Source organism: Adelges cooleyi, unplaced genomic scaffold (genome assembly GCF_023614345.1).
Source record: "Adelges cooleyi isolate 19-005CV unplaced genomic scaffold, UGA_ACOO_1.1 ACOO_flye_CR_arks_rails_tigmint_CR_PRNA_605, whole genome shotgun sequence".
Lineage (NCBI taxonomy): Eukaryota > Metazoa > Arthropoda > Insecta > Hemiptera > Adelgidae > Adelges > Adelges cooleyi.
This window is the reverse complement of record NW_026096303.1, coordinates 43,884-58,948: the sequence shown is the minus strand read 5'-3', so window position 1 is coordinate 58,948 and position 15,065 is coordinate 43,884. Positions and strand designations below refer to the sequence as shown.

General features: G+C 30.3%; 2 protein-coding genes across 2 annotated transcripts; one reads left to right on the top strand and one right to left on the bottom strand.

The window, feature by feature from the left end:
- Positions 1–2,066: 2,066 nt before the first annotated feature.
- On the bottom strand, positions 2,067–6,950 carry LOC126844055 (17-beta-hydroxysteroid dehydrogenase type 2-like). Its single transcript, XM_050581904.1, has 5 exons — positions 6,694–6,950; positions 5,842–5,993; positions 4,676–4,828; positions 4,188–4,334; positions 2,067–3,060 (listed from the first exon to the last, which is right to left on the bottom strand). Exons 2-5 carry the CDS (start codon positions 5,915–5,917, stop codon positions 2,669–2,671), a joined length of 768 nt encoding a protein of 255 aa, XP_050437861.1. The 5' UTR covers positions 5,918–5,993; positions 6,694–6,950; the 3' UTR covers positions 2,067–2,668.
- A 2,666-nt stretch (positions 6,951–9,616) lies between these two features.
- Positions 9,617–13,662, top strand: LOC126844058 (uncharacterized). Its single transcript, XM_050581910.1, has 6 exons — positions 9,617–9,634; positions 10,114–10,137; positions 10,568–11,071; positions 11,336–11,430; positions 13,243–13,439; positions 13,515–13,662. The coding sequence occupies exons 3-6, from the start codon at positions 10,597–10,599 to the stop codon at positions 13,660–13,662; spliced, it is 915 nt and encodes a 304-aa protein (XP_050437867.1). The 5' UTR covers positions 9,617–9,634; positions 10,114–10,137; positions 10,568–10,596.
- Positions 13,663–15,065: the final 1,403 nt, after the last annotated feature.

Here is a 15,065-nt window from a genome sequence, read left to right as displayed (position 1 = left end):
TAACTGTTGAGCGTAATCAGCTGGATTTTAAAATTTATTTTTTCTGTAGCAGTATTTTAATAGTCTTTTTTTAAACTAAAAGTTAATATCCCTAAAACGTTTTTGTAACAATTATTAAAAATATAATACTTAAAACTCTCACTCTTTCTTACTGTGCTGATTTGGACTGTGTTGGTTTGAACAGCTGTGTTTTGATACCCATAGTTGGGGTATCAATAATTACCTCTAATCATTCAATATATATTTTTTTTTTAATTGTGAAGGACTATTTTGTTAGTTTATCATTTTTTCTAAAATTCTATTTTTCCAGGGGCCTTGATGACTTTTTATCGGTCGGTGAAGATCAACTTCAATATGTCCACAAAATTTAAATTGGACTGTTAAAAATAAACAACTATTAGTTTGTTGTAAAAATTGCCTTTAAATTATTCCATTAAATTTAAATTTATATGAATTTTTTGTAAACTAAAAGTCGTTGTTAAATAATTCTACGGTCAAGCCGGTGTTCCTATAGAGTTTATAGTTACTAAACATATCAGTGCCCGTTTTTTTACAAAACATGGCACATGTTATTCTCAAGCCAGTACAATTGTGAACAGTATTGTTACCGACTCCACGAAATAAGGGAATACAATTTTTTTTTTTGTTTACTAAGTAACTACAAGCAACTAACGTAGAATCAAATATAATTATGAGCTAACAAACTAAGAGAGAGAAGTTGTAATAGGTAAACTGTAGGCACTGAGAACAATGAAGAACTGAAATACCTGTTTCTATGGAACAAATTTCATATAAATGTATAAAAGCTTTCATGGATTGAAATACAATATGAATAATTATTCCATAGTCATTTCAAAATTTGTTTTGTTTTGTTTTGTTCTAAATTACAATTTTAAAATTGTAATTTAGGCAATACAATAAATTACAAATTATATAATAATATATGTTTTTAATTTTTATAATTCTTGTAATTGAATCTTAATACACCTAAATTGACTAAACCCAACGTAATCTATTTCTAATTTGATGTACATTTCATTAATATTTACTAAACAGATAAATTACAATTTTACTTTATAGCAATTTTTTAATAATTATTGCAACTAATGTCAAATTAAATACACATAGTATATAATTTAATACATTACTAAATTTTGGTGTCCAAGTTTACAATAATATTTTAAAGGGTAGTTGTAACTAGTAAGTTTTAAAAACAAATGATAATTTAATGATGTTTATTTAAGGGAAAAATTACTTAAATAAAATATTATTTGATTGAAAAAAATGATCAATTGTGTGAATAAGCCACCAATAACAATCGAAAAAGGTTGTTAGTTTATTCGAATTTATAATTAGTTGTATTGGTAATTAACAAATATAACAATTTTAAGTTAAGTAACAAAATCACTTTAAAAAGAAATTTAGAATGTAAATAATGCATTAGGTATACTTAAATTATAAAAATAGTTTTTGTTCGAATAATGTTATTTGATTATAATTTTTAAAAACAAATATTTTTTTATTTCAATAAGTGTCAATCTAAAAACTAAAGACTAATTTTGATCTTAGTTAAAATCTACAAAACTGTTTAAAATAAAATGTTGATCACTTCGTATGCCGTTTTTGGAAGCTATTAGTGATATGACGTAAATCCAGATTATCCAAAAATCCTAAAGTTATGTTTTGAATTTAAAAATCCGAATATTACTATTTACTGTTAGTTATACAATATGTTATACACATATTATGTACAGTATAAATTATAAAGATATTTTTATTTTTCAAAAATTCATACTTAATCCATTTTGATATTTATAATAGTTGGTAATTATTTCATATCAAATAATTGATATTATTATGTATAAATTAAGTTCATAATTAAAATAATATATCTTTATGGTTTCGACCAGAGTCGGCAATAGACAGTATTTCAACTTAGGCCACTTCAATTTTGCTGCATTTTCAAATTTTTATCTGAAATAATTAGTTATTAAAAAAAATTGTTTAAATTAATTGCTCCCTTTGGAAAATGCCGCCCAAGGCAATATACCCATGTTGTCTATGTCTTGCGCTGGCCCTGGTTTAGATTTTTTCTTTTATTGTGTTTGTTTTTTTTAGATAAATGTACAGTTATAACTTATAATTAGTTTGTGATTCGTATCACGAGAAATGCATAAACGAATGTAAGTATAGTTTCTTTTTATAAAATGATAGTAAGAGTAAAAATGTATAAAGTTGTTATTTCATAATACAATGTCAGCAGAAATGAAGTAGTCAAGAAGCCGAGCGACAGTGTGACCACTTTAAACAAAAATAAATACTTTTATTAAGTTGTTAAAAACTGTACAGTAAAATAGTTACCATCTATATAGATCATTGGATAAATTCGAACTGCATATGACTATATGACAGTGTGTAATATTACATCTGAAAAGCAATATGTGTTGTATCATTTGGTTGCTGTAATGAAACAAATAAATAGAAATATGTACAATAAAAAAGGTTATTTCGTCGTCTAGTCACACTGGAACTCGCTTATTCGCTTACTTCATTTTAAGATCACTTATTGGCTATTGCGACCCCCTTGTATAAAATAATACTTTCAAAATCGGTAAATTTGGATTCTTGAATTCTCGCCAGTCCGGATTATTCCCATCACCAATGTAGCCTATGCTGATTTGTTCCTGTTGCTATTGAACGTAGGCGTACAGACGAACCGTCTGATCAGTTGGTCTCTCCAACCGTGAAGTCCTAACGCGGAACACACATGCGCTAATGTTGAGTATATACGGTAACGCCACGGTTCCGGCACCCTGTATTCGGCTTTAGGCCGGGTCGACCACAGCGCATGGTCCATAAATCTGTACAAGTCAATGTTGGGGACAGGTTCGTCTTGAGATGGCACTGCCACGTCCACCATGTCCAAGTACTCCTTGTAAGCACGCATATACTGACCGTAGTGCTCCCTTTGTTCGTCGGTTAACGCCTCCGACATTTCATCGTAGTAACCGTCACGTCTGCCTCCGCCGCCCATAATCGATGAATGCGTGTAAAACGATCCTGAAATTCGAGAAATAAAAATGGAAATTTCAAAAAAGCATCCTCTTTCCATTTTAAAATCGAGAAAAACATCCAAAACGTTTTTAAAACAGTCAATACCTTCCAAATTTGTATGAAATATTTTTTAGACATAGTTCTACCAATAAATACTGACAAATCAAACATATGTCACAAAACCTTTCCCCAGGAACGACATTTTAGTTTTTCTTATGGTGGGACAACATTTTGTCGGCCCACTGTTCATTTACAAATATAAATATTTTTTCCAAAACACTTAGATACAAAACAGTGATAATACAAATATTATAAACCTTCATACCTATTATACTTGGTAGTCAGTTCAGGCGATTTATTATAGGGTAAGTAAATGTAGGTAGTTGCATAAAAAACAGATAATTTACGTCCTTATGTATCGAAAATTTGACCAGCCCATAAAAATGAAGGGTGGGGTAAATGCCCCTACCTGCCCCCGCCCCCCCCAAATGACGCCGCCACTTTTCCCCTAGAAGGGGTGGTAGTTTTTTTTATCAAATAAATCTGTAGTCAAACCAGTAGTGTCAAAACCAAGCACGGTAAAAACCATTAAAATGAGGTACAGTCTCTACAGATTGGTTCAATGTGTTTACTTAAAGTGATTTAAAATAAAAATTTGACCTATTTCTTGTAGGATACTGTAGACTACATCTCCGTTCTCATTATGCTTTGACCCTACTATTCCCAGACCACTCTTTACTGGCTTACTCGGATAAAATCCCTTTTAAATAAACCCTTCAATCCTAATCCGTGGAAACTGCACCTTACTTTAATACTTTCTTACTTGGTTTGTACTGTACTGGTTTGAACATAACCACAGATTCGCATCGAAGCGTTTATTTGAAAGTGTTTATTACTTTCAGTTGTAATAACCAATGTAGACCTGTGACCTCACCGCCCCAATATGCTCCATCCCTACTATGACCCGACCCCACTCTACTGGCTTTTTAGATGTTATTTGAATTTGTTTGAACATACATTTATTTGAATTGGGTCTTTGTTAAAAAAAGACGTAAAAAAAATAATTTAAACAATTATTTGAATTATTATTTATATACTGTCCAGGTTCGATGTAATCCAATAAAATACCATACCTGGGTAAAACGAAATCCAATCGACGCCACCGTTTTCTGCTCGAGATCCGCAAGTCCACGCTTGCACTGCTGCTTTTGTAGCCCCATAAACGGCTATGCCCGGCAATGGTACCAAAGCGCAATGACTCAGTACATTAATAATCCGACCTGAACAAAAAAAAAAAAATTAAATTTTCTAACATACACTTATTCCTTGTGAGTCTCCCAAGCTACAGTTCTAAATATCATCACATTCACTCACTTCTTTGTCCCAAAATCTTATATCCTAATCTTAAACTACTGTCTGAACGTATGCGTTTTCCTTGTATTACAATTAGAGGGGAAAACCTCTTTAGAGTGTACCTCTTTCTATTCAAAGCTGACAAAATTTGTAAGAACAAATTCACTGGGAGCTTGAATGATTTTGAATTTTATGAACTTCCATAGCCCCTACCCCTCCCCCGACTTCATCAAGCTACGTCTATGGAAGTCTACGAATCACGACTCACCTCGGTCACAACGCACTTTAGGTAAGAGCGATGACGTTAATTCCATTGGGCCTAGAACGTTTACACGAAACTGTTCTGTGATAAGTCTTGTCGTTTGCCACTCGTACTCGGCCATCAGCATGCGAGCCGCATTATTTACCACCGCGTGTAATTCTAAAAATAAAAAGTGTAAGCCATTAACCGTGGTCATAGTACTCTGAACAGTGGTATAGCACACCCGTACGAAGACCTTGATACTATTGATTAGTACCGTTGAAATAATAATGTGCTAAGAATCGGTTATATATATATTTGCGAATCAAAATTCGATTGGAATAAAAATAAACTTTTTTTGAAATAACTTTAAGTAAATTAATTAAGCTAAACGTTTAGAAAAATATAAAAATACAAAAATCTCCTTGGTGTTTTTAAAATGTGAAATTAAAGTTGACTGTTAAATTCGATCTCTGGGTTGAGGTAGTTTAGTTCAAAAAACCTCACGAACTCATCTCAGATATGTGTCCAATGTAACAGTACAACTTAATCGGGAAGAAATGTAGGAAATTTGCATAGCACATAAAGAAACATTAATATTTTTTCAAGTTTGGTAGAAAATATCATCATTTTTTTTTATTTATTGAAGGGTCTTAAATAAGTCATTGTAATTAAATCCAAATGTATAATACTTTGGAAATGTTATTGATGTACTCATGTTGTTGAAGTACCTATTCAATTTCCTGCTAAAATATGATTCAAGGTCATTTTAATAATATTGATAAATGTTATTAAAGTATTTTAAAAAATACATATAACTTCTTGTGTGGGAATAATTGAAGGTTTCATTGGTCGTTACAACCGATAAGTTTTTAACTTTTATTTTGAAGTTAGAAAGAACTTGGAATATTTTGTAATTTTTTTTTTTTTAATACACAGCTAACATTTTTTTTTTTATGTAGAAATACTTTTATTTATTTTAAAACATCTTTTGTATCAAATTTATGTTATGGCTAAATATATGTTTTATTAATTATGTATAATCGCCTTAATGTCTTTTCTACTCGCTTATTTCTAGGGTATACGCTGTTAGAGTATTATTAGGGCCTCATTGTTTGAATACATTTCTATATGAAATATACTTAGTAAGTAATTGCTATCGTAAGACTTTTACAAGTATATCTTATACTCACTGTAGTTCTGAGTCTCAACCAGGTCCTGTATGCGGTTTGCAGTCTCACGAACACTTTGAGGATCGCGCAAATCCATTGACCACGCGTACAGATCACATTTACTGTTACTACTGTAACTTCCATCGCCAGTGCCATAACATCCGCCACTGCTGCTGTTTTGTAACAGATAGTGATAATGTTAGGGTTATTAAAAAATTTACCTGTTATCTGAGTCAAAATTATTTTTATGCAAAACCTATGCTTTGGTTAGATAAGGTATCTTAATAGGAACATTAAAAAAAAATAAGTTAGTACATATTATTTTAATTTTAAATTCTCTTTTAGTGATGTGCTACTAGAAATATTTCCCTACCTCTCGGAATATTCCTTCAAAAAAAAAAAGTTAATTTATAAGTCCTAGTGTACTATAACACTGTTGTTTATTTTATTTATAGGTACTTATAAAGGTATTCATTTTTATTATTATTTTTAAAAGATTTATGACAAGTTGTATCTTTTTTTTTTAGTTTTGGTAATATTTTTATAAAAATATAGTGTAAAATGTATTTCAAATATTCATATCATATATTTATATTTTTGTTAGTTAGTAATTATTAGTGCATTCAAGTATATTTTTTGAGCTACCAAATCGTTTTATAGTCTATATCATTATAATAATGTTTGTATTCGAATAATACTTATAACTATAAGTATAATTAAATATCGAAACATATGAACAATATTTATAAAAATTGTAATATTCTCAATCAATTCCCGATAGTGGGAATATTTGAATATTTAAATGAAATTCCCGGCAATTTGTTCATCACTATTGCCTGCATCATATAAATAATGTAATAGTATACATTATACCCTTCGTCGGACAGTCGATGCAGTCGGTCGACCAGGCGTTCGGCTCCTTCCAGGCAAAGGGCGACGACGGCTATTTTGCCAGGCACCGCATCCGATCCTACCGCTGTACTTGCACCACAGTAATACCTGACCACCAGGGAATAACCTAGGCCCGTGTCGCAGCCCGTGACCACCACCAGAGGAACGCGGCGGTCGGAGCCGGTCGTCTTTGGCTGATGATGGAAACTGGCCGATCTGGTTTCGTCGGCAGTGTTCGGCCGTCGCCGCCGACCTCAGCCGAACGTGGCGGCGGCCAAGCGTCGGTTCATTGTCTATTTTTTTTGTTATGCTGCTGTTAGAGTTTTTTTTTTCTTTTAATTTTTTTATCTACATAAGCCAAAAAATAATAACGAATGATATTACACAACGCGTTGTCGAACAATAGCGTTTGTAAATTATTGCAACGGCACACGACCTACCTACCTACCTAAACGGCGGTCCGACTGCTGTGCATAATATAAAATATAAATAAAAAAAACAAACTAAACGCGGTGTATAACAATATTGTTGGTGTTTTAAAATACGGCCGAACCAACGCCGTGTAATCGTATTTAAACCGCACGACGGTTCGTCTACTACTAAAAAGCAAATGTAAATCAAAAATATTATACCGACAGCGACCTGTTGCCGTTGCAGATTATCAAACACAACACGTGCATGGTAACCTATACACGGTCAATAATACATATATGTACCTACACACTCATGTTATCAAACGATAATATCAAACGAAATGTTTCCAATGGACGTTTTAAGTTACAGGTTTTACTTCAAAAAAAAAAAAAAATTAAAACAACGACTATATTATTTTTTGTAAACTAATTTCTCGATTAGGGAAAAAAAGGCATGACACGTCCCCTCGACACGGTAGATATACCTATGTTGGTATTATTGGAATAAAAATTGTAATAACAAATTATTTATTATTCTTTATTCGTTTTTTTGGTGGGTAACATTTTTGTACATGCGTAATTGGTAAATAGATATTTTCTGAATATATATTATACTCTGTATGGGTACTATATATAATATATTTATATATTACGGGTATATAGGTTGAATAAAGAAAATGATTCGTTGTTCCAAAATAAATCAAAATAGGATAACTATATAAGTCTTTCCTTGTATCTTGAGTTTTAATAAATACAAAGAATATAATTAAATAATAATGATTAAACAAAATTAATTTAGGTTTTAATGAACTTATCCAATATAGTTTACAAATAATGGTGTAAAAAAATGGTATTTTATTTTAAAAATGAATACAATATTGTGTCCTGTAAAATTCTCTTATACATTGGTATATGTATCTTGTACATTGGTAGGCTACTCAACGAAGACCTAGTGTTTATTGTCAATAAATAATAATCATAAACAAAAAAAAAAATAGCCAATCATTTTTATTTGTAACAGGATAATAGCGGACAAATTTTCCAACCACAATTTTTTTTCTCCAAAATCCTTATTGATATTTGTACTTTAATTTACTAAAAGTCTCCATCAGTCAGCCTGGATCTTTTTTTTTTAAGCCCCGGAAGTTTTCATTATTAAATGATTTTTTTATTTTTAAATGTTGACTGTCAGCAATTTCTAAGATGAATAAATTTGCCATATATCTTTATATTGTTTCAATAGGTACATGAGATCATAAAAAACATGCCATTTTCGGATTTTATTCAAATATTTTTTTATATTGTAATATTTTTGATTTTATTTAAAAACAATGTTTTTTAATTTTTGTGGTCTTTATTTATAAAATGTGTCGTTCTGTTTTTGGTTTTCATTTACACTACATAGTTTCCAGTTCAACATGTTTATAGATTGCGGGTTTATAACAAATCGTTTATTTTAAAAAAAATTAATTAATATTATTAGGTATTAAAAAAAAATATAATAGAGTCAATAACCATTTAATACTTGGATTATCGTTTCTATTTTTTTTTAATTTCTACTATTGCATTTTATGTAGGATTTAATGGAGAAGAATTATATTTTTTATCTTATTACGAGTGGGCACATTTTGATATGTTTTTGCTAGTATACAAAGTCATATAATGTATTTATTTAAATCTTCGCAGATTTACAAAGTTCCTTTTTGGTTACATTTAGACCCACAAAAAAACCAGAATTTATTTTTTATTTTTTCTGCGTATTAAGTAGAATGTGGATTGCCTACTGTAACATACAATAGGATTTGATTTTTATGTTTTAACGCCATTGTAAAGTCATCTGAGTAAATAACATAGGTTCTCAACGGTATTAATATTTTGCAATGTAAAACGTTAGTTCACCCGACGTATATGCTGATGTTGTTTTCGTTTAAAACCATTACTGCAAAATACAAAATAAATACATAATAAATATGGTACCAAAAATTAATACTAGAACAATATTGTCCCATTGTTAGTATTGTACCATTGTACTCGTTTTACTGTACGGTTTTCTTTTGTCTTGTACCTTTCCTGTGTTACTTATTTGGATCTATACGAATATATTATTATATTATAGACATTCAACAAGATGAAAATAAATGATGTCTACTATACCACTATATTGGTTGCCGCTATTATCGTTGGTAATAATTTGATTGGAATGTTATTATAATACTATAACGTTATATTATATTGATATAGGTATTTAATATAATATTTAACATTAAAATTTTAGCCACACATTGTACACCGAGCACAAGTAAGTAACAACGTCGTACCTATACCTACTTAATTTTTTTCCAAGCGTAAAACTATTAACACTATTTCAATGCTAGACCAAAAAAATTTCATAATTTTTTAAGGCGTTCGTTAAATGTAATAATATTATGTGTGGTTATTGAATTCTCAAATTTGTTTGTATTGATGACGTAATTTTTTAATTTTAGTCAAACGTGGTCTATCGAACTCAAGTAAGCTCTCCAATAGTGGTATTAGAAATTATTTTTTACAAAATTAATTTTAAAAACATTTAAGTATGTTTAAAATTAAATTACTAAATGCATACAATCGTTTTTGTTTTTGCTATCCGGGATTATAATAATAGCAAACTTTATGTCTAACGACAAGTTCTACACAAAAAAAATCAGTGTTTTTCAGTTTAATCAATTATTTATTACAAAATGGTTATACCAACCTTAGAAAATTGTTTTTTAAAAATGTATGTTTAAATAGTCACAATGATTAAAGTAATTAAAATCATGAGCAAGTACTTGACGTGTATTTTAATACACAAATAAATAGATAACTAATTTTCTCCCTGTTGAGTATAACAAAAAAAAAAACCTATGAATAAAACATAATATACTTTTTCTATTGATTTTGTTAAAAATATTATGTGATTTTTGATTTAATCGTCTATAAATTAGTTGTTACATTTTTTTTATTTTAGTCTCATCATGTCTACGGTCCTCAAGTAAGTAAAGAGCCAACAGCTTCAATTAATATTTTTAGTACACTTAAAAATAACTTAGTAAACGCATTATTGCCGCTTGATAAAAAATTACAACGTTAAGATTCTTTTGTTTACAATCCGGATAATGATAATATCAAATAATACTTTTTCTTAGAAAATTTTTCAATTCACTTACCAATTGATTGCTTAATATTTTAGTTGCTTTAACTCTTAAAAAACAATATTATTGGTGAACAAATGATTCAATATTTTTGTTTTCGGCAATCGAGAAAAGTCAAAAGATATTTGTATGTTTCTTGTTTATCCATACCGTTAAATAATAGGTTATCCAAATGCTTTTCAATAGAGGCTACGATAGTTAATTAATTATTAGATAATTTACAACTAATACAAAGTGCTGTGATCATCGTTATGAATTATTATTGATCAGGAGAAGTTGGAAAGGAAGACACCGAGTTGATGGAGACCAAAATATCTGGACCACTGAGTACCTCTTCGAAAAATCTTAGGGCGTCTCGCCGAGGCGCCGACAATGTAGTGCCAAATCCGCAAAAGCAACACGACCATTCCTCCGTTGAAGAAATTGATAAAAATACAAAACAATTCTTGGATTCGCTTAAATTGAACAAGTATAGACGCACAAAGTTGGAAAAGAACACCAGGGACCAAGCAAACGCACAGTTGTGGCATACAGAAAGACGGAAACGCTTAACCGCATCTAATTTCGGTCGGGTTTGTAAGAGAACATCGACAGTGTCCTGCAAGTCGATAGTTTGTGATCTTATGTACGGCACCTTTCAGTCGGCAGCGACCGATCATGGCAAAGCAATGGAACCCAAAGCCATACAGTTTTTACAAGACAAGATGCACGTAGTTGTAACCCCATGCGGCCTAGTTGTCGACAAAAACTTACCGTACTTGGCAGCCTCTCCAGGTAAACCTGTTTTTACGGGAACCATACTTCATATAAAATGAGAAATAGATTTTTTTTTTTTAATTGTACCACATTAAAAATTTAGAGTTTTCCAATTAAGTTACAAAAATAGCTATATCTCAAATGATTTACTGTCCTAATTTAGTCGGTGTAAAATTTTAATACTACCTATTAACACATGCTATAGTAAACATAACCTATCATACACCGATGTCACGGGATTTCCTTTATATCTCTAATGGCTCAACAATTTCTACTTTTTAGACGGTTTAGTAGGTAAAGAATATGTCGTGGAAGTGAAATGTCCGTTTGCATCAAAGGACACTACTGATTTTGCTGAGGCTGTAAAAACCAAAAAAGTAAAGTTATGAATATGTATAAAATAGTCATATAGTCCAAAAAGAACCTGTTTAGAATCTTCAAGACATGAAAAACGAATTTATTTTTTTGTTTGAAGTCACGAAATCTTTTTTTCCTGTAGACCGTTTTACACGAGTAGTGTGAAATCGTAAGTGATAAGTACTTTGGTAGGTCAAAAGTAGTCACCTTCATCCTCAAAAACGAAAAATCCTGAAAAAAAATTTACCAGCTTTTTAACCGTCAATTTAAAATTGTTGTATTATCTTAAATTAATATATATATTTTATAAAACGTCTATGTTTTGTACATTTGTTTATTTATAATAATGGTATGTGTTTCATGCAAATTAAAATATCATATATTATAAAAAAAAACAGGAGTTCAAAGTTGTTAATCTATAAAAATAAAATATTGGTTTTTATCAATTTTGGTGAATTATGTAATTGGATTTAAGCTTCGATGCGAAGTAGAGATGCTATTGGTTTTTCTATTATGTGGGTTTTTTTTTGTGTGTGTATGTATTATTCCTTCGAGTAGCAACTCTATAAATCACAACTTTCATCTAGTTGGTACTTTGAGGGAATACAATTTGAAAAAACCATACGAGATTTAAAGTTAGAAATTTTACTGGCTATAATTTCGAGAAAAAGAGTCGGATCGAGTTGAAATTTATAAGGAATATTTATTTCGTATGCACTCACTCGTAAAGAGTCTCAAGTTTAAATTATACCCATTTCCCAATCTCCTAGAGGGCCACACCCCCCTCCCCCGAGTTTGCAAGTTTTTTGGGTTTTTTAACCGTAATTTTATGACGGTTAAGTTGAAAAATTGTCAGTAGTTAGAACTAATATATATCCATAACTTATTAAACAAAGAAAAAATTCGGGATTACAGTTTTTCTTTAATTGAGCATGGTGGGGTCGTAGCATAGTGGGGACGGGAGGGTTACAGGTTTACAGGAATTTTTAAATCTGAATGTAATAAAATCACTTTCGAATAAACGCTTCGCTGCAACCCGGTAGTTAATATTTTCAAGCCAGTACAGTCCAAACCAAAGCACAGTGTAAACCAGCAAAGTTAGAAAAAATTAAATTGAGATGCTGTATTTACAAATAAGCATCAAAGCGTTAATTTGAAAGTGATTTTATCCGAGAAGACTAGTACAGTAAAGTTTAGGCATAATGGGATCAAAGCAGACGGAGAGTACACGGGTCTACAGGAATTATTATAAATAAAAGTGATAAAAGTAAATAAAATCATTTTCAAAAGTGATTTTACCACTTTCAGATTTAAAAAATTCCTGTAAACCTGAGACTTTCCCGTCCCCACTAAGCCCTGACCCCACTGTAGCGGCTTTTTTTGTAATAAATATATTTTTTCACTATCTATATTTAAGTTTATACAGCCCGCATTCGGCTGAAAGTTAACCAATATCACTGTTATTTATCCTCCGATTAGATGGCTAAATAGTTTATCTAAAAAATTTAAGCATTTCTGAAAAACTTTATTAATATTATTCATACCGTAGGAATGTAGGTACTCCTTTAGGTAAAAAAAAATAAGCATCTTAAGTTTAGTTATAGTAATAATAAAATCATTATTGATACATCTGTTTTTCTTATGATTCAAATCTATACATCCATACATGATTCAATTATTAACCCCCAAATACCTTTTAGATATCTACTTAAATAAAAAGGCAATTTTAATTTTTTAATATGATAACAACTTATGTTTTTAATTTTAATAATAAATCATAATTTTTAATAATTAATTTAGATAAACTTGATAATTTTAAAACGATTTTACAGATTACGTTTAGTCAGACATCAACGCGTTTAGAATTAAAAAAAAATCACAATTATTACTATCAAATCCAAGGACAATTGCACATCACCAAGAGAAAGTATTGCTATTTTGTAGTTTATACCGACCATTGGGCCGAAGTAGAAATAATTACCTACGACGATTCGTTTTGGCAAGACCAAATGGTACAAAAATTACAACAGTAAGCTAACGGCGTCATATTTCAAAAATTCCTAAAAATTGAAATATTTTATTTTAACAGTTTTTGATTTTTTAGGTTCTACATTGAGTGTTTACTCCCGGAAATTATTAATCCACAATACGCAGAAAAAAATGTAGTTAGCGATATAAGAGATCCTCAATCAACATTGGAAAATACAAAAAAAAGGAAGAAAAGGCAACCTATAATATTCTCCCTGGTTTGAACCGGACACAAAGCAAAAATGTCAAAAAAATATTTGGTTTTCCACGAGCCAAAATGATGATAAATTAAGAAAAATTAATGTCTTTGAAGAATAAACATAACGCCTGATATCATTAAAATAATAATAATTCGTTAATTGAATAAAATTTAAAAAAAATATCCACCTGATTTGTTTACCACGTAATATTGATTTATTTATATTATTACAGTTTTAATTAAAATTTCATTATTGATAAAAAAATAGTTTTATAATTAATTTCTTAATCACTATCAGGTGTTCTCGGTACAATCATGGTAAAAATGTCCAAATCTAGACCTAATCAGAGATTACCTGTATAGTTTACTATGGTCGTTGTCTGCGGTTAAGGATGAAAATGATGAAGTATACTAACTATTTACCAATACTAATATATTGGGCTAAACTATGACTTATTTGCGCCGCCGTCGTACTCTAAGACGAGTTAACTTAAATAAACTTATTCTGTTTTGGGCGTAGGAGTGGGTACTATTTTCTACAAAATGTATAATATGGTCTGACTTATTTTTGATAAAAATGTACAGTTGTCAATCTATAAACGGTCTAGTTTATGTTCAATATGCAGTATTGTAAATATTTACTTTAGGAGTAAATTAAAAAAAATAAATAAAAGACTAGGGTATTACGTTATTATTGTACATTGGGTAGTTACACTCAACAAAACCAATTATATAAAAGATCATCTTTGTTAAATTAAATATACTGCTTTTAATATATTTTTTTGAGTTTATAGTAAAAGTCAACTATATGTAAACAAGCATAATAGAATTGGCATTTTTCGATGCCTATTCTAAATATCTGAACACACGGCAGTGGACCAGTCGAAGTTCCAGCAAGCATGCCAACGTATCTTTACACGAACCCATTTATTAGGTTTTCTCACTCCCATATCGCTGCTTCTTTTTAAAATGGGCTCTTGGAATTTAAAACATAGATTAAGCTTAGGTAGCTTAGAACACTGTAAAAAATCTAGACTTTCATCTTAAGCCTTTTCAAAAAGGGGCGAATTTATTATTTAAATGTTTGCATCTTTATTACTGACTGACTCATTCACTCATCGTCAAAATGTTAAGGCACATCCCAGTATAGGTGTAAATGTGAAATTTGGCACAAAGGTAGTTATTATAGTGGAAGTAAAGGGAAAAATCTTAAAGTTGCAAAAGTTACAAAGTTCAAAGGGCCAAGTTCCAGAGCAGAGGTTTACTCAGCTTAGACATTTTTTTAAACGGTGGCAGAATACAGTATTACCAAAATTTCGCTGGACCTAAAATTATCAAGCAAGTACCGCGACGAAAATGTTGGGAAAACAAACACACTGCATTATTGTTGTCAGCCATAATGATGGAATTGGGACATTCAAAGTCATC